We start from the raw sequence: 19,841 nt of genomic DNA on the forward strand, positions 1-19,841 counted from the left end.
GAGCGAAACATCGACCCGTTGCCTCCCGCATGCACCGGGGATCCAACCGCAACCCAGGTGTGTGCCCGACCGGAACCGAACCCGCACCTTCTGGTGCACGGACGACGCTGGGAGCTGAGCCACCGCCAGGGCCGGGCATGTCTTTTTAATGAAACTGAAGGTCTTGCCTCTGAGATCGAGGTGCCCGAGAGGAGACAGTAGACGTTTCAGTGTTTCTGTGGCAGACGGGCTGAAACGCGCCTTCAGAGGCATGCACGTTACACACACATGTGTCTCCCTGTGTGGACATGGATGCGAATATACCCCCCCCCTTCCAGTTCATGGGGGGCGGGGGGTGCTTTAGATTCAGTAAATCAGTAGCATCGCTGAGCTCGCATTTTGTGAATTAGGACCTAGGCCTGGGTCACCGTGAGAGCTCGTAGGAGAGTGAGAATGAACACGCAGCCGCCCCTGGGCCACGCCCAGCGCACCTGGACACCCCTGGCCGTGCGCGTGCTGAGCGAGCGCTCGTGCTGCCTCCTCGCCCTTCTCCGCCACCGGCTTCCCACCAAAGGTCGCTGTGTCTCTGCCTACACGGCGTGCGTTTGCCGAGTCCTGGTAGACGGCTGGCGGCACGGCGCTGCAGCCTCGAGAGCAGGCTCTTTTCCTTCTTTCACATGAAATGGTTACACGGCAGCGACTGGTGGGAAGGACAAGGCTGCAGGAACGTAAGCGACTCTCCTCCTAAAGTGCGTCCATGGCCAACGGGCTCCTGAGGAAGCGGGCGGCCCGTAGGTCCTTGCGGCGGGCGTGGGGGTGGCTGGGGAAGCCGAGCCTCAGAAGCCAGACCTCCTGCTGGCCGCCTCCTCCGGCCACCAGAGGAGGGTGAGGAGGCTCCCGGGCAGCGGGGACCCCTTTTCCACACGACGGTGTGCACTGGCCTCCCGGGCGTGCCCTCCTGCGGCCTCGGCCCCCGAAGTGCAGCCCTCAGCACAAAGCTCTCAGGAGAGCGTGTGAAGAGGGAAGTGCCACACCAGTCGCTGCCCTCCTGCGGCCTCGCTGCTCTGGGCGTGCCCCGTCGGCAGCCTCTCCTGCTCGCCCCGGAGAGATGTCCAGACGATGGCCTCGGACCTGTGATTTGGAAGTGACTGCGGAGAGCCCGGCTGCAGCATGGCGGCCGCCACAGAGGGGAGAGCCCCGTTGGGTGCATTGCTGGTGGCAGCGGCGCTCTGTCCGGATCAGGCATAAAAGGCATTTGCTCTTGGAAGACCAAGGAAGAAGTCGTGCCGTTCCCATTGATCTAAAAATAAATAGCAACTAAGCAGACGTCTGCGCCACGGCTCGCTCTGCTGGGCGCGGTGGCTTCCAGTGCAGGGAGACGTGATTTACCCTCCGAGGGACAAGTTCAGAATCACTCTGGGAAAGTGAAATCAGTGAATTAGCCTTTTGAACGTAGTCATATTTTGAGTTGCTCCAGTTCAGGTATTTCTTACTTGTAGCATCAGTGGAAACGCTCTGTGTGCCTGGGGTGAAGTGGGGACTCGGCCACCTGGGGAAGTCAGGTCAGCTCAGGTGCGTCATGCATAAAGGGCGCCGTGAGCGCCTCCTGGGCTGCGTTAGTGTGAAAGTTAAATGCAGCCACTTAGCACAGTTCCCAGACTGTGTGCCACGGCACCCTCACAGGAGCCCGGGAGACAGTTGAATGTGGGGGTCCCCCAGCAGCACGCTACACCTGCCGGCCCTGGAAGAATCAGCAGCTCTGCAGGGGCTCGGTTCCGACCATGGCCGTGCAGAGCTGGGCTCGGGTGCTGTCGTGAACGCAAGGCCTGCACGGAGATCAGGCTGGAGCTGGAAAGAGGCTCCCGTCTGCCCGCGTGTGAGCAGCTGCCAATGCCCAACTGGCAACCATATTCCACTCTGAGTGGTTGGGTTCGCTTAAGAGAGAAGTAAAGTTCATCCCTTTTCTCTCTGTTTATGTGTCTTTATGTTTTTAACTGGCTACGAAATTGTCAGGACAGAAATACCTGAGTTGTTTGGACGTAATTACTTCTTAAATGTGAGCGGCTCAGTATTCCTCTTGGCCCAGAGGTGCCGTGAGCAAACACTGCTGGGAGAGGGGCCTGCCTGCAAATGGCCGGCATCTCACGTGGAGCCTGGCGCCCCCAGGGCAGACGCGCGGTCCGTGGTTGCCATCTCCGCGGTTTCATGTGTTTGTGGGGCAGCCAGTGAGTGGTGAGGAGCTGGTAACTGAAGCGAGCTCTTCATCAAGACGTGCACTGGAAGGTGCTCCCGACCGCGGAAACGTTGAGGAAAACGACCGTGTTTCTTGCGAGCGTTGATTGCCGCGTCTCCTGCGGGCTGACGTGGCCTGGGGAGCCCTCTGAGCACGCCCTGCGCAGCGGTCGGCCTGGGGCCTGGGTGGTGCTCGGTGGCGTGGGGGGGACAGGGCGCGTGCCTGTCACATCGGTGCTTCGTTTCCGCATGTGGCTGGTGAGCTTGCATGCTGGCCGCCTCCCGTGGTCCAGGCGAACGAGCCCGTAGCTTAGAAAACCCAGTCACCGGACACCCGAGCCGCTGGGGGAGCGTTCTCAGTGCGAGGCTCCGAATGCCTGTGGTCACAGCGCGAGCCCTCGAGCCCTTTCCCAGAATCAGCCTCAGTTCTGGAGTCCGCGCCTCCCCCGCCCGCCGTTGGGGGAAACTAGTGGAAAATTCCTGGCCCTGCAAGAGCTATAAAAAGCATGTCGTTCAGAATTGACTTTTTTGTCCGCATGCTTGAATTTTTACTCTCAACTTGAGGGGAAAAGTCATTTCAAGAGACACGTCTTTAGCAGCGGGCTGAGCATCACCCGGCCACGATGGCAGGGTGGGCTGGCCTGGCTCGGTCGCTAGGGAGTCAGGTATTTGCATGTATTGGTGCTTTCTGAGTGACAGCATGACAGGCCGCACGCCACCCCCTCCCTCCCTCATCTTCAGAAGAGTGACTCTCATTCATGGTCACTCAGGACTCACATATGACTCACTGAGTGGGAGCTACAAGCTCTCGTGGGTGCACACAGGAAGTGGGATTGAGGGTGAGGGTGCACACAGGAAGTGGGGTGATGGGGGAGGGTGCATACTGAAGCAGGGGGAGGGAGGAGGGTATACACAGGAACCAGGGTGATGGGGGAGGGTGCATATTGAAGCAGGGGGAGGGAGGAGGGTGCACACAGGAAGTGGGGGAGGGGAGGGTGCACAAAGGAAGTGGGGGAGGGGAGAGTGCACACAGGAAGTGGGGGGAGGATGCACACAGGAAGTGGGGGAGGGAGAGGGTGCACACAGGAAGAGGGGGGAGGGTGCACACAGGAAGTGGGGGAGGGAGAGGGTGCAAACAGGAAGTGGGGGAGGGTGCACACAGGAAGTGGGGGAGGGAGAGGGTGCAAACAGGAAGTGGGGGAGGGTGCACATAGGAAGTGGGGGAGGGGGCACACAGGAAGTGGGGGAGGGAGAGGGTGCAAACAGGAAGTGGGGGAGGGTGCACATAGGAAGTGGGGGAGGGGGCACACAGGAAGTGGGGGAGGGTGCATATAGGAAATGGGGGAGGGTGCACATAGGAAGTGGGGGAGGGTGCACACAGGAAGTGGGGGAGGGTGCACACAGGAAGTGGGGGAGGGTGCACACAGGAAGAGGGGGGAGAGGCATCTAGGAAGTGGGGGAGGCTACGGGGCTCACGGTGGGTTTCCCAGTGGTAGAGGCACTCGCTGAGGCTGGACTGTTAGGCCGGCTGGGACGAAGGAGGGTCCCGGTGCCCCCAGAAGCAAGCTCTGGCCTGGGGAGGTGTGGGGGGCCATCTGGCTCTGCTGATCCTGGGGTTGGGGTGTTGGGAGGGGAAGACAGAAGGGCCATCGGGCAGAGGATGGGCTGTGGGGCTGGGTCCCCTCCCCGCCCTGCGCCCTGCAGTGTAACTGGGCGGGACCGTGCAGGCTGCTGGGCGGAGGTCCCTTCTCCCTGGCCCTCAGGAACCCAGCCCAGGCCTCACCGGCCCGGGGAGCAGTGGGTGCTGAGCGGTGGGCGGTCCGGTCCGGGAGATCTGAGGCAGCTCCTGTCAGCCCAGCTGCTGGGCTCCGAGGACAACAGACGCAGGACAGGGCTGTCCACCCGGGAAGGCCTGGCTCCCGTGAAAGCACGGGCACTGCCCGCAGGGGCAGGCGGGACACAGGGGCACCGCCCGCAGGGGCAGCGAGACGCAGGGGCACGGCCCGCAGGGGCAGGCGGGACGCAGGGGCACGGCCCGCAGGGGCAGCGGGACGCAGGCCGCGTCCGTGTGCTGACCACGACGCCCTTACTGCCCGGGGAGGGTTTATGCTGCAGCACAGACTCCCCAGGCTGATCACCAGGCCTGCGAGACTCACCCAGCAGAGGGCCGGTGACGGCACTGCCGGCCGACCGCTAACGGGGCATGAAGTCGCCCAGGCAGACACTCAGGCTCTGCTCCTGCTATTCCGAGTTACGCCTGTGTGCACCCTCCCCCTCCCCGCTCCCTGTGTGCGCCCTCCCCCTCCCCCTTCCTGTGTGCGCCCTCCCCTCCCCCCTTCCTGTGTGCGCCCTCCCCCATTCCTGTGTGCACCCTCCCCCCTTCCTGTGTGCACCATCACCCTCCCCCCTTCCTGTGTGCACCCTCCCCAAGAAAGGTAAGTGGGGTTCATTCTGTAATGCAGACGGGAAATCCCAGAGTCGGGCACGACAGATGGATGAAGAGGGGGGGCTGGCGGGGAGCAAGGAGCGTTGCACCTGCTCACGCGTGCGTTCCTCCCGAGGCCGGAAGCCGTGCCACGATGGGGCTGCCAGTGGCTGTTCTCGGGCACGTGCTTGCGCCCTGTCACAGCTGCGTTTTGCCGTCGTTGTCAGTCTAGGTTCGTCCCGAGAGTGAAAGGCGAAGCTGGGGCAGACGGGGCCTTAGGCGTGGGACCCTCAGCTCTCCCCGCGCTCCCCAGGGTAAACCGGGGGCGGGCCCTCCGCCCGGGGTCCCTGGCTCTTCCCCCCACCCCCAGATGGTTCTCGCCCTGGGGGTGGGCAGCTCTGGCGGAGTGCCTGTGGGTCAGAGGCTGGGTGCTGGGAAACCCGGTGGTCTGGGAGCTCTGCTGATACACACAAAGGTGGGCCTTTCTCTCCATCTTTGGAAAATCTGACATTGTACAAAGGTCCGAAACCAAGAACTTGAGTGGAGGTTTGCCAGCTGTGGGCCGTCCCCTGCCACGCGGAGCTCGATGGGCCGGGTGAACGTAACTGAGCCCACGTCGCCATGACGACGGCAGCATCCTCACGTCATCTTACAGAGACAACCAGAGCGCCAGGGGCGAGTTCTCGGCTCTGACTCCCGCCATTGCTGCTGTGTGAGCAGCATCCCGCTGCGAGGACTCTGAGGCTTTGTGAACAAACAAGCAAAAGCTGCTGGCGCCCTAGCCGTGAGCTGCTAACCCCTTGTCCGTGGGGAGGGGGACAGTGGGCAGTGGAGCCGGGTACCAGATGCGGCTCGGGGTTCTGAGTCCCTGAGAACAGACGGGTCGAGAGCGAGTGGTTTATCCATCAGGCACGGCCGTCCTCCCCCTCCTCAGGCTCCGCATGTGGATGGTGGGCGCTGGGGAGGGGAAGGGGAAGCAGCTGTCAGCCAGTCCGGGGATTGCAGCTGTGACCTCGGCGGGGGGCTGCTCCTCTTGTAAATGCCACTGCGTTTCCGACATCGTCCTTCCGAACAGAGGGGAGCAGGGAGCGACGCCTGTGCCAGCGAAGACCCTGAGAGAGCCTCACGGGAGGATGTGGCAGCTCCTACGGATCGCAAACCTCCCGTTGTCGTTTGGGGAGATGGGTTCTGGTTCATCTTGTTTCGTTAACTTGCCATCGAGTTGTCCCAGCCATCGCTGCTTTTAGGAGCACCTCACTGTTACGGTTGAGTTAAAACCAGTTCTGGTCAGGAATTCCTATCACTAACACTGTATTAGGTTAAAACTGGGTAAGCTTTTTTTAAAGGTAATTTCAGAATACTCCTTCGTAGCTGAAAATGATTAGGAATTGCATACCCTCCCACTAAATGTGAAGCATAGGTCATTAGCTTGTGGTTGAAGTTTGGTTATTTTTTGTGATTCAGCAAAATATCTTCTCTCTCGCAGCATTTTTGCACCAGAATTTCTCATTAAGTTTTGCTTAGGGAAGTTTTAAGCTACATCTGTTTGTAATAACTGTTCAGAGACTCGATCGTAGTTAATAAAACTCAAAGGAATACTTCAATTAGCTACAGACTAGTGCTCTGATTACCCAGCACATAACCAAGAGCTGATCCCGTCTGTCGATCCCACAAAGTTAACGACGGAGAACATGCTGTCCGGCGCTCAGAGGAGTCTGCCTCCTGGGAATTGGACCTTTCCTGCCAGGAGGTGCGGGCTGATTAGCTGCCACAGAAGGAGGCTCCGGCCCCGGTCCCTGCTCCTGGACGAGCAGCAGCAGACGGCCGGGCGGCATTGCTGTGGCCCCGAGAGCGAAGCACAGACGCCGAGGGTCACGGGAAAGCCTGGCTGCTTCGATGGGCTCACGGGCGGCCTCTGGGCATGACGGGCACGGGCAGGTTTCAGAGCTGGCGCTTCTAGGGGCCCAGTCCGTGCGATGGAAATGATAGAAGTGCAAGCGTTGCCACCACTTGCAGGCGTGCTTTTCTGCGCTGGGAAGGTCACTGTCGCAGGGCACCTCCGCGGGCGGCCTCCGCGGGTGGGGTTGGCGTGCAGCAGCGCAGGTCCTGACACGGGTGCTCCTGCTGCTACACGACCACAGTCTCTGGCGACACCTGGCAGCTTCAGGCACTTTACACTCACCACCCACCTGGGACACTGATCCGCCCCGAGGCCTCACGGCAGGGAGAGGTGCACATGGGCCAGCCAGCTCCCTGAGCGGAGGGAGAGGCATGCGGCGGGAGAGGCCATTGGGGTGCCATGCTCACAGTCTCCCGCGTTGGGACCTGCATGCTGCACCAGGGGAGATGCTGGGACACACGGGCAGAGCCACAGGCATCTACAGGCAGTGAGCAGGCTGTGCCGAGGGCTGTGGCCTCCGCGCTAGGGGCCACCCAGTTAGCCACCTTCCTGGCAGGTCTGTCCCCTGTGCTGCGACCTGACTACCAAGCTCTGGGCGAGAAGAGAAGCTCCAAGGGAGCGAGCCCAGTGCTAGGGGGCAGGTAGAGACCACAGAGCCAGGCCTGCCCTCCCGCGGGCACGGGCACAGGCTCGGGGAAGGCTGACTAGTGTATGTCCTAGGATTCTGAGTCCTGGAGGCAGGGGCAGGGGCAGTGCCCCTGGGAACCGCCCTCACACCAGGGAGACCCTTCCTTGAGCAGCGTGGACGTGGTCCCGACGGGGGAGCCCCTTGAGGAATGCCGCCGGCTGCACGCCACCTTGAAAGACTTTCCGAATGTTCTGCACGTGTAACCGCTGGGAAGCAATGCTCCCAAGGCCTCCGTGTCTCACCATCTCTCCCTTAGCCATCACCACTGTCCATACACATACCCACACTCACACACTCACAGTCACACTCACACAGTCACACACTCACAGTCACACTCACACACAACACACTCACACACAAACAACACACAACACAACACACACACACACTCACACACACATACCCATACTCACACACTCACACACACACACAGACAACACACAACACAACACACACACTCACACACAACACACACACACATTCCCATACACACACACACAGTCACACACACACACTCAACACACATCACAATACACACACACACACACAAACAACACACAACACACTCAACACACACTCACACACAACACACACACCCATACACACACACAGTCACACGCACACTCAACACACATCACAATACACACACACACAACACACAACATACTCAACACACACACACAAACAACACACATCACACTCAACACACACACACAACACACTCTCACACACACGCACTCACTCATATACTCACACACACACACACACACACATTCCCATACACACACACACAGTCACACACACACTCAACACACATCACAATACACACACTCACACACACACAAACAACACACAACACACTCAACACACACACACAACACACTCTCACACACATACGCACTCACTCATATACTCACACACACACACACACAACACAAACACACTCAATACACACACAACACACTCTCACACACACATACTCACACATACACTCACACACACAACACTCAACACACACACACAACAGTCACACTCGCACAACATACTCTCACACATGCACACAACACACACATATGCGCTCACACACATGCACTCCTGTGCACACACACACACTCTCACACACACACACACTCGTGCACTCACACATGCTCACACACACAACCCACATAAAATTGAATATTAAAATGGCAGGTTATATTCGTAACGTGTATATTCAGCGTGCTTGCTTGTCGGTTCTTTCAGTAAGTGTTGGATGTGGACACTTGGTTGTGGTAAGGCGTCTCGGTAAGGAGGCACGTGGAAGTCTGCAGGGAGGACAGCGGTGCCCCTGGGGCGGGCCCAGGGGACTCATCCGGTTCCTGAGGCCTCGGGGGAGGGAGAGAGGATGTGTGGCTGCTGGAGGAGTGAAGACGGGCAAGGGCAGGCCCCCTCCTGAGGGTCACACCCTGGCGGTGCCGCCCAGATCGGGACGAGAAAGGGAGGCGATTTCAGGGGAAATATCTGCTTAAAATACTAATTAAAGCCGACAGCTAGCGCTGCCTCACTGCTCGGCGTGCGCGGAGCCCGTCTCCCCGCTCTCAGGCCACACGGACGCGGCCGTCGTCACCCGGGCGCGGGGCGTGGCTCTGCACGTTACCCTGAAATGCGCTCTTGGTCCGTCGTCATTGGGCTTGTGTGTTCTCTGCTCACCAGCGTCCTGCTGGTGCTGAGGCTGCTCAAACCAGCCGGTGGGAGACGCCCTCGAGTCGTTTTTAAAATCCCCGTGGGCTCAGGGCAGGGCTCGGAGATGGTCTGGGAGATGCAGGTGACGCCCTCAGCCGCCCTCCGGGAAAGGGCTGCTGCCCGCGGGACGGTCGGTCATGATCTCTTGGTCGTCACAGAATGTGTTTTGCTTTTCTGAGCTCCAGTGGAAAGGCATGTAATCGTCTTGCACAGGAGACGCCCCGGTTGCCTTCTCCCCGCACCCTCAGCCCCTCGGTGAGGTCGCCTCTCTCACCTGGAAGCACGGGGGACAGAGGCTGCCCGCTCAGTGGCCCTCGGGTGCCCGGCTGTGCCTGGTCCTCGTGCCCTGAACACCCTGGATGCATGTGGGCGGGCCGCTTCCACTCCTGCCCTAACCTCTCAGACTCACTTCCTTTTTACTTTAAGATAAAATATGCCAGTGACCCGGTAGATGCGGGTGTGTGTACATCAGTGTACACAGCCCCTCAGGGCTGGACACGCGTGGGCCTCCCGCAAATGCTCGCTGGCCTGTTGACGAAGCAGTGAACCTGGTGGCCCGACCTTTCCGCCCAGTGACGCTAGCGCGCTCAGAAATCAGCCTCCAGCCGCATGCACTCACACTCCTCGCCACAGCCTCCCGGACAGCGAGCGGGCGCGTGCTCCCCGCGTTTACTTTCCCCTCCGCTGACTGCGCTGCGCTGACGCCCTGGCCCGTGTCCCTGTGTGCCCGGCCGGGGCCTGCCTGTGTCGAGCCGTTCGCGGCGGGTGAGGGCGGCGTCTGCTGTGCCCTCGGGGGGCAGTGTGGCCCCTCGTCTCCATGGGTTCCCTCCCGAGGAGCTGTGTCCGTCTGTCTCTCGCACACACAGCCCTCTAACCCTGCCTCCTGTGCCTCTGCTCTTTCCCCTAATGAACGTCTCCCCCGCAGCCTCTCTCACGTCCTCCACGAGCCAGAGAGGGGATTCTGGTGTGTCCGTGGGTCACAGCAGCGACTGGGGCGCGTCTTGGCGGCGAGCGCGCTCCTTGGTCACGTGTGATGCAGAGAAAGCAGGAAGGCGACGGAAGAGCAGGGAGGAGGGTTTGCCTTTTCTGCCGTCTCAGGGCTCTGACTGCTTAGCTTCAGTGCCTGCCAGTGGCTTCCGTAGTCTCTTGGTTTGATTTGTAAATGAGCGGTGCTGGCAGGTGGGTCAGAAAGGATTTCCACTCCAATGAGCTGAACTGCGGCTGCTCTGTGGCCTGAAATGAGGCCTGTGGCTCCGACACCGTCCTCCACGTTCAGGGGAGCCCTGCCTCTGAGCGACTCGCTCCGGCCTGTGGGCAGGCCCCTCCCACGTGTCAGGAGGAGGCCCCGCGGGCGTGGGGTTTCCAGGAGGCAGTCACGGGCCGCCGTCTCAGCTCTCGGCTCTGCAGGCCAACGGTCACCCGTCCGTGGTGTGGTCCCCAGAGCTGGTCGGCGCAGCACACAGCCCGCGTGACGAGCAGCGGCTGCGTGGCCGTGGAAAGCACGTGTCCCCCACATGGCTTTCGTAGAGTCAGCACCCCTCCTTCACACTCGGCTCTGTCGTGCACGTGCCTTGGCCACACTGGCCCTTCTGGTGACGCCTTTCGTTGCGTCCTCCCCGCCACAGGAGCCGCCGTATGGTCAGTCACGGGCCCTTCTGTCGCCTTAAAGAGGGCCCTCCGCTCCTCTGGAAGCATGGCACTTGCTTCCCACTGAGCAGGCCCAGGCCGCCTCCCAGCAGGCGCAGCGGGCACGGCCACGGCAGGACGGGCTCCTCCTCTCATCAGTGAGCCAAGCGGGGACGGGGTGCAGCCACACACACTCACACTGACACACACTCACACTCACACACTCACACTGACACACACACACACTGACATACACCCACACATACACACACACACTGACACACTCACACATTGACACACAGTCATACGTACACTCACACATTCACACATACACACACACACTGACATGCACTCACACATTCACACATACTGACATGCACTCACACACACTGACACACACACATTCACACACACACACACACACTGACACATGACACAGTCCCTGGTGGGGCTGGGGAGGGGCTGGTGGCCGAGTGCCTTTGGGCCTCCCAGCCTCAGGGTCCCCTCCCCCGTGGAACGGGCAGCAATTTGTTTCTAGGAGCAAAGCTGCATGTGGCCTCATGTGGAGGGACACGCAGCCTCACATCTTAGCCGCGCCCTCAGGCGCGTGGCAGAGAGAGGACCTGCGGGCAGGCCTGCTTCCAGCCGGCTCTCTGCCCTGAGAGCAGCGAGGTAGCACAGGAAGTGTTTACCGTCGGGTCCTCGCAGGAGCTGTTTTCAAACGCTCTGTTGTTGGGCACAATGGGCTCGCAGTTGTTTACGAGTGTAAGGTGTTCATCAGTGTGAAGTGGTTGTTTATTTCCGTTCCTGTTTCCGCTCACTGGGGAAAACATTTGGTCTCCCAGCAAGACACAGGCCATTCTGCGAAGTCATTTGTCTGTTTTTACAAAGTGTCTCACATCTGGGCAGAGGTGTGGGCAGTCGCGGGCAGTGTGGCCTCCGGAGCGGCTGTCCGCCCCCACGGGGCCCATTCTGCCTCGCCGGCCCCCCGCTGCTCCCACCCAAGTCCGACCTGAGTCCGACCCCGCCCGCCGGCTCGAGGGGCGCAGCAGCAGCAGCTCTGACGAGGTGCGAGCTCCTGGGGCGACGCTGCCCACCCCAAGAGGCAGGGCTGCTCATCTGCCCGTCACCAGGGACTTGTCTCACTCTCCTCCTTGACAGGTTTTCTTGAAAGCGTCAAGGCCCCCCCTCCCTCCCTCCCTCTCTCCCCCCTCCTCCCTCCCTCCCTCTCATTTTCAGCATTGGTCAGGGAGAGAAAGGAAATATGGAAACAAAAAAATATATATAAACGGCCCCAAGAGGAAGGAAGTGTGGGAAACGACGAATAACACGGGGGTGCTGTGTGATGGTCGTGAGGAGGCGCTGAGCGCGGTGCCGACCCTTTGATCCTGCGGCTTGTCTGTCACCCGTTATCTCTGTTCTCTTCTGAAAAGAGCGATGTTTATTGTCACAGGTGACAAAGCACAGAGGAGAGCACGCGGAGAGATTACGGCTCGCTTCCCAGGGGGTCGTATTGGCTCTTGTGCTTTTATTCCCAAACCAGGAGCCCCCACACACACACTGACACATGACACAGGCCCAGGGGGCGTGCAGGCTGCCGCTTGGGGCGGGGCCCACGGCCGGGCAGGTGCCAAGAGCCAGGAGGCAACATCGTCCCTGGGCTGCTCAGCTCCGCTCGGAGGAGCTTAGAAATGCCGCTGTCAACACAACACAACGTGGAATTCCTTGTCCTTTTCCTTCTTTAAACGGAGCCCCAACGACCCCCGGGCGGGGGCAGGGGGGGTGTCTAAAGAAGAAAAGCAGCCCTGCCCAGGGCCTCGGGGTCGGGGGGGGGGGGGGGGCTGCGTGGGGCGCGTGCACACACTCTTTCCTGTCCTGACTGTTCAGCTGAGATGGACGGGCCGCAGGACGGAGGGTATTCTGCCCCCAACCCCGGCTGTGGGCGCTGCCCCTGAGGGGCAGGGAGCTGCTGTGCTGACTGGGAGCAGGTCCCAGAGAGAAGGGCCATGAGCAGGGGGCTGGGAGGCAGGGGTGTCTGTCGTGGGCGCTTTCTATGTGTAATGTCGTCGTGTCCATGTCTGTGCGTTTTAGACGATTTAAAAAGGGCAGACAGGGACCTTCTCAGGGAAGTTACCCCGGGGGAGCGGGGGCGGGGGGGTGGGGGGGGACAGGCCGCTCAGCGCTCCTGCTTCTGCTCTTTGAGGGGAAGCCGCACGGTCTCTGCCCTTGCTCCCTGTGAAGCCGAGACGCGCGCCCCATTCATTCCGACCCTGGGCTCCTGGCCCCTTCCTCTCCGGAGGCCCAGTTAATGAGAAACGCAGATGAGGGCCAGATCGAGGCTGAGATTAGGATCCGGCAGCCTGAGCGAGCGTTCCTGTGACAGGCAGGCCTGGCGGGGATGGGCGTCTCTGGGGCGAAGTTGTGAATGGAGCCAGCGTGTGCGCTCCTGTGTCCTCTGCCCTCCTGTGTCCTCTGCCCCCAGCCTCCCGCGGAGGACGGAGCGGCGCCGGCTGACAGTCACCCGCGCACACACCCCGTGAACGCAGCCCCCGGGGTTCTGTGTACATAGCGCCCGGGTTTGCGTGGGAACACGGCCCCCTGTCCCGGAGTAAGTGCAGGGCTCCGGCCCGCGCCTCCCCCGTGGGCCACCCTCACAGCCGGCGGCGCTGGCAAGGGGGCTGCCTGGGTCCAGCCTGTCCGCCCTTCACAGGCGACAGCCCCGGGGGAGCCAGGGCTCGGAAAAGCGTGAGGTCTGCATTAGTGAATTTCCTCTCATTTACCAAGAGCCCCAGTCCGTTTTAGTAAATAAATTCAGGAAATTGGTAAAGCACTTTCCTCATCCGTTATGTATCAGCAATTAGCAGGATTGTCACGGCTTTCCTGGCCCCGCCTGCCAGCGTGGACGGCCTCCGGGGCTGGAGCTTAACCACAAGCAGCAGCCGGAGCCCCTCCTCCGCAGAGACCCTCCCGCAGAGCTCGCTGTGGAGTCAGGCTCTTTCAAATACCCTCCCTCGCCAGGACCCACGCCCCCAGGACCCGGGAAACTGCGGCGACCCCCTCTCCCGCCCCGCCCCCGAGCCGCGGCCCTACCTTCATCAGCCACTGCGTGTTGTTCTCCATGATGCCCTCCAGCACCTGCAGCCTCTGCACCGAGTCGTCGTAGTCGAGGGGCGCGTCCCTCTGCACCGCGTTGGACACGTAGGAGCCGGCGGGCGGGCGGCAGTTGTCGGTCTCGGGCAGCAGGAAGGTGTAGCTGCAGGCGCCGTGCTGCACCTGGTACTGCCGCCGCCCCGCGCCGTCCATGCTCCTGTGGAGGCTGTGGGCGGCGGCCGGGACCAGGTCCCAGCTCAGCGTGAGGAACAGGAGCTGCCACATGCCTGCCGTCTGCGCTGGCCCCGCCGCTCAGCAGCCCACCGGGCGCGTGGGACGGACGGACGCCGGGCTCAACCGCTGGGCTCAGGGTCCATCCGCGGCCCTGTGCTGCGCCCCTGGCAGCCAGCGGCCCCGTCCTGCGGGAGCGGTCCCTGAGCCGGCCAGGACCCTGCTCGCTGGGCTGAGTTCCCGGGATCAGAGTCGCTTGTCTTTCTCTGCCCAGAGCTGCGTGTCCAGATCCAGGCGCTGGCTCCGCTCCTTATATGATGAGTGATCGGCGCAGCCAGGCATGTGTGTGAGCTGCTCCGCCCCCGGCTGGTCCGTTATCTTCCTGTGGGGGGTCAGCAGCCCGGCAACAGGAAAAACCCCGCCGCTGGCTGCCTGCCTCCCGCCCGGCTGCGGAGCCCGCTGGGAACGCGAGGCTGCAGGACCCCGTTGCATGGGCACCTCCCTAATTGAGCGCTTCCTGGAGAGCCCGGCTCTCCCGTCTGCCCGCCCCGCCCCGTGCAGCTGGCCAGGTAGCGGAGGTAGCAGCTGGAACGCACGTGAAGTTCCTGTGTCCCTTCGGGAGCCAAGTGCTGCAGCTGTGACAGGGCTGGCTGGTGTGACAGCAGGAGGGGGAGCCGCGGAGAAACCCACCTGGCCGGCCGGGCAGCTGGGTGCTGCCTGGGTTCGGACCCTCAGCTCAGGACGGAGTTTTCCTTTCCGTTCGGCGGGAGACTGCGCTTCGCTCAGTCCTGTGGGAAGGTCCCATCTGAGCCCTGACGCCCAGTCTCTTCCACAAACACCCGCCCCGATGTCAGCGACCGGAGAGGGTGCCTCCAAAGGCGCGCAGGGCAGCGGAGCAGCAGACCTGCGCGTGCAGACCGGCTCGCTCTCGCCCGCCCGTAGTGTGTGACATTGCCAGGGTCCCGTCCATCGCCCCCGTGTAATGAATGGCTCAGGCCCTCGCCTGTGAGGCGGACTCGCCTGGCTGGGTTCCGAGGCCGGGCGTCCCCAGCCTCTCCCGGAGTCCCTGAGCCCGGCCCTTGGGAGACCGGGCTCCGCTCACCCCCAGCAGAGGGCACCAGGGAGGTGGCTGTTGCATCTCCGTGCCGGCGGGCGCCCCTCACTGGTAGGCACTGCGGTGCCCCAGGGACCACACCCTCCCGGAAAGCCAGGGCCAGGCAGCTGCATGCAAGCTCGGCTCCCGGTGTGGCTCCCAGACCCAGGGGCCGAGAGGAACCCAGGGGACGGTCCCTCGCGCACAATCCTCAGTCCAAGTCCCCTTCACCTGCGTGAGCACCTGCTGCCCTTCGCACCTGGGCGGCATACCTGTGCCGGGTCAGAGGGGCCTCTGCCAGACCCCTCAGGGCCCACCTTGTCCCCTCACCACCTCCACGCGCTGTGGGTGCTGATCGTCAGTTACCGCCCTGTGCCCCCCCCCCCCCCCCCCCCCCGTGCACACGAGGTGTGTCCCTCCCCGGCCGCCAGGGATGGCAGGCCGCCCCTCCGGTGGCGATGTTTGAAGGAAGATGGAACCTGCCGTGCCCCTGAGCACTTGCCCAGTCCGCTGAGATCCTGCTTCCCAGCCTTGTCATCAGTTTGGCTCAAATAAACTCGCAGAGATTCTGTACAGGTTCGGACTTCTCAGTCGCAGGGGAGCACGGAACTGTGACTCGATTCTTGGGTGAATGTGCGTTTGCAGAGAGAATCCGTTCGGGGATGTGTTCTCACGAGACGCCGTTGCACCTGGCAGCTCACCCCCTCGCTGGCCCCAGGGTCCCTGGCAGCAGGTCCCGCCCAGGTCGCACCAGGCTCTCCCTGAGGCTCCGCCTGTCTCCGCTGAGGTCACAGCAGCACCGTGTCTGGTCTTTCTCGTCAGCAGACGTCCCAGGTGCTTTTCGTGGGCACCCAGGCTGTCCGCCACCGGGCGCCCACTGTTACCGCCCTCGTCCCCGACAGCGCGTGCTGCCCGTGTCTGAGTAAAGAGCACCCGGGTCTTTCCGAGGGGCTGTGTCTTCAGCCGACTCAGGAAGGCTGGACGTGGAGCAGGACAGGGGCGCCTGGTCCCCACGGGGCACCGGTCACGGAGCAGGACAGGGGCGCCTGGTCCCCACGGGGCACTGGTCACAGAGCAGGACAGGTGAAGCCTGCAGGTTTTGAAGACTTACTAGAACCCAGATTCAGTGAGATCGGAAGCCAATGCTTAAAGCCTCAGTTTCCCTACTGGTGACCGTGGGTCCCTGAGCTAGCTAGCGCTGCCAGGCCGCTAGGGCCCACGGTGTGCCTGCCTCAGCCCCTGGGCCTGTGGCATCCGAGTGGCAGAGGCCTGGCTGCGCCCAGGGCAGCAGGCATGACACTGGCCTCGCTCTAGCCCGGGAGCGTCCAGGTGCGGCCTCCCAGGGGCATCAGCTAAGCTGGTGCCCAGCTTTCCCGCTTGGACAGGTTTTCTCCTTTCTCTGCCTCTTCAGTGCCCCCGATGGAGGTGGCAGAGGGCCTGCTGCGCTGTTAGAGTGTAGGCGGTTTCTGGAATGAAGTGTGAGGCCTCGAGGAGCGTGGGTCCCTGTCTGGTTGCAGGTGAGCATGTCTGGCATCTGGCATGACTTGGAGAACAACCTAAATGCCCCCTCAGTGAGGCTTCGGCTCCTGGCACCCAGCTTGTGGGAGGAGGGACCAGGACCTGCCTGCCGAGGGGAGGAGAGCCCTTTGCCAGGCGTGTTCTCAGGCCCTCTCCTTCCTGGGGAGCAGCCATTTCCTGGCGCTTCCAGGTGTTTCCATTCACACAAGTAGGGTCAGCAGGCAGGGCGAGCGGGCAGATGAGTGGGTAGGTGAGTGGGCAAGGTGAGCAGGCACGGCGAGCAGGCAGGTGAGTGGGCAGGGCGAGCAGGGTAAGTGAGCAGGTAGGTGAGCAGGTAGGTGAGCGGGCAGGTGAGCGGGCAGGTGGGCGGGTAGGTGAGCGGGTAGGTGAGTGGGCAGGGCAAGCGGGTAGGTGAGTGGGTAGGTGAGCAGGTAGGTGAGTGGGTAGGTGAGCGGGCAGGTGAGCAGGTAGGTGAGTGGGTAGGTGAGCGGGCAGGCGAGTGGGCAGGCGAGCGGGTAGGTGAGTGGGCAGGGCAAGTGGGTAGGGCGAGTGGGCAGGTGAGCGGGTAGGTGAGCGGGTAGGGCGAGCGGGTAGGTGAGTGGGCAGGTGAGCGGGTAGGTGAGTGGGCAGGTGAGTGGGCAGGGCGAGCGGGTAGGTGAGCGGGTAAGTGAGCGGGTGGGTGAGCAGGTGGGTGAATGGGCAGGTGAGCGGGCAGGTGAGCGGGTAGGTGAGCAGGTAGGTGAGCAGGTGGTTGAATGGGCAGGTGAGCGGGTAGGCGGGCGGGCAGGTGAGTGGGTAGGCTAGCGGGTAGATGGGCGGCGTGGGGGCAGACCGGGCAGCGTGGGCCTCATCTCCCCTGCAGCTGTGCCACTGCTGCTGGACAGGGAGGCACCGGCTGCTGGTTAGCGGCGGGTCCTGATGGACGAGTTGGAGTAATAATCTGAGGGAATGTGGTTCTCAGGTGGTGGCTGAGGTGGCTGCCCTTCTTACTGAGGTTGTTCAATCACAAAGGAACCAAACGCACTCATCATTCTACTTGTCCGAGAGTACACCTTGGGAAGTTATGTCTAAAAGACATTGAGGACCCATTTTTTAAAAAAAGAAACTTAAAAGATTCCTGGACTTTTTTCTTTGTTCTGCCAAAACCAGCATAGCACCCTCTGAAGAGCCGTGGCAGTGAAGGCTACGTTGTATAGCTATGTGACCGTGAGGACTTGGGAAACAGCCAAGTAACTGCTTTTTTTGTTTGTTTGTTTGTTTAAGATTTCAGGATGAATTCCCTGAATTTTTAGGAATATTTTGGTTTATATAATTCTCCTGTTATTTAAGAAAAACACGTTATCTCAAATGCTCTGATTTTTAAATATTTTTATTCTCTAATATTTTTGTGGAATGCCTTATCATCTCATCAAAAAAATGCCTGAAAGGTTAAGGTACAAATCATAACTTTAAAAAGCCGGTGGGTGAAATTCTAAAACAACAGATGAGTGCGTTCGCCTGATAATACTTTTGCCCGTAATTCTGTGTCCTGTTTTCTCCCCACAGAAAAAATGCCAAACATTTTGTTTTCAGGGATTGATGTCAGTGGTAACTGCTTTACACATGGCCAATGTAAAGTCAATAAAGGCTTTCCTTTGACTAACAATATTAGAGATTTTGAGGTGGGTTTATGAGTTATAATTTTATGTTAAATGTTTTTAAATTTATTTCAACAGCAGTGTAGAGAATTCAAGTGCTGTTGCTTGTGAAAAAAATGTGTCTAGCCTGTTGTCATACTCATTCTACTAAAAAACCTAATTTCCCTCAGAGTGAATTTCTTTTGAAAGGGCTTAATGCCATCTAGATTACTCTTTGTTTAATATAACTTTATAAAATTTTTATCTTAATTATTGAGAAGCCTTTCAAAATAAGAGAGAGAAAAATGTCATGCATGCTATTTACATGATGATATATTATCACTCTTGGTGATAGGTTAACATAAATAAAATCACTTACGTCCAAGAAGTAAAAAAATAAAAGCACAGACCCCCTTTGGAGATTCCCATCGGTCTGACTCGATATTAAAAAAATCTTCCTTTGGGAAATTAGGCTTGATTATGGTGTTACATGTATTAAAAGTGTTTTTGAGGAATTATAGTTTTTGGAGAATGATGTTAGAATAGTTGTGCATAAAAAGATGTGATGTTTGCATCAAGTGTATAAAAATACTCCGTCTCTTATTCCTTCACAAATCCATGCGTGGCCGTCCTATGACCTACGTCTTTCCTGATGACCCAGTCAATACGTGCACCTCTTGTCTTCCTAAGCCCCATCGCATGCGATGCCTTGGCACTCACACCATTAATAATGAACCGTTTTCACATGGCCGGCGTGGCTCAGGGGTTGAACGTCGATCCATGAACCAGGAGGTCACGGTTGGATTCCTGGACATGGCACATGCCCTGGTTGTGGGCTCAATCCCCAGTGCGGGGCATGCAGAAGGCAGCCGATCCATGATTCTCTCTCATCATGGATGTTTCTCTCTCTCTCCCTCTTCCTTCCTCTCTGAAATGAAAAAAAAAAAATTTTTAATTATTTTTCTAAAATAATGAATTGTTCGTCCCCAAATATTTTATTTCGAGGAAAGAGACTCAATGCAAAGAAAGGTTGATACAAAAGGAAGGTGAGCCGAAACCGGTTTGGCTCAGTGGATAGAGCGTCGGCCTGCGGACTGAGAGGTCCCAGGTTCGATTCCAGTCAAGGGCATGTACCTGGGTTGCGGGCACATCCCCAGTGGGGAGATGTGCAGGAGGCAGCTGATCGATGTTTCTCTCTCATCAATGTTTTTAACTCTCTATCTCTATCCCTTCCTCTCTGTAAAAAATCAATAAAATATATTTAAAAACAAAAAAAAAACAAAAAGAAGATGAAAGGAAGTTCATTTTGCCGAGACTGTCAGGAGAGGACATTGGTAACTGTGTTAAGTACCTCGTTTTGACCTCTGTTTGCGAAAGCCCTGACACGAGTAGGATGTTACAGAAAAATAAGTTTGCTGTCCCCAAAATCCTGATGCACATTGCAGTGACCTTCTTTAACTTATCGTCAGAAAGTTTTGCTTGACTTCAATGAAAACTAAAACAAAAATCTACTAGCAATGTTACCTGTAGCACAAGCATGTCAAACTCGCAGCCCATGGGCCACATGCAGCCCACCAGGAATATTTGTGTGGCCCAGTCAGTATGACGGTATGTAAGAAACATGCTAAGAGCCGAAACCGGTTTGGCTCAGTGGATAGAGCGTCGGCCTGCGGACTGAAGGGTCCTGGGTTCGATTCCGGTCAAGGGCATGTACCTTGGTT

The 19,841-nt window shown here is 59.4% G+C and overlaps 2 protein-coding genes across 4 annotated transcripts in view; one reads left to right on the forward strand and one right to left on the reverse strand.

The window, feature by feature from the left end:
• The window catches only part of ANGPT2 (angiopoietin 2), a 41,962-nt gene extending 27,871 nt beyond the window's left edge, over window positions 1-14,091 (reverse strand). Inside the window, exon 1 of one of the 2 annotated variants that reach the window (XM_036303910.1) lies at window positions 13,663-13,962. In XM_036303910.1, coding sequence (XP_036159803.1) covers window positions 13,663-13,947 — 285 coding nt within the window. In that variant the 5' untranslated portion in view covers window positions 13,948-13,962. Of the gene's footprint in view, window positions 1-13,662 lie in introns of both variants that reach the window. The other variant, XM_036303909.1, reaches the window with a different exon arrangement.
• Window positions 1-19,841, forward strand: part of MCPH1 (microcephalin 1) — a 99,601-nt gene that overhangs the window by 61,587 nt on the left and 18,173 nt on the right. The gene's annotated exons all lie outside the window — the stretch shown is intronic.

The sequence above is a fragment of the Myotis myotis genome, unplaced genomic scaffold (genome assembly GCF_014108235.1).
Source record: "Myotis myotis isolate mMyoMyo1 unplaced genomic scaffold, mMyoMyo1.p scaffold_m19_p_39, whole genome shotgun sequence".
In the NCBI taxonomy this organism is placed as follows: Eukaryota; Metazoa; Chordata; class Mammalia; order Chiroptera; family Vespertilionidae; genus Myotis; species Myotis myotis.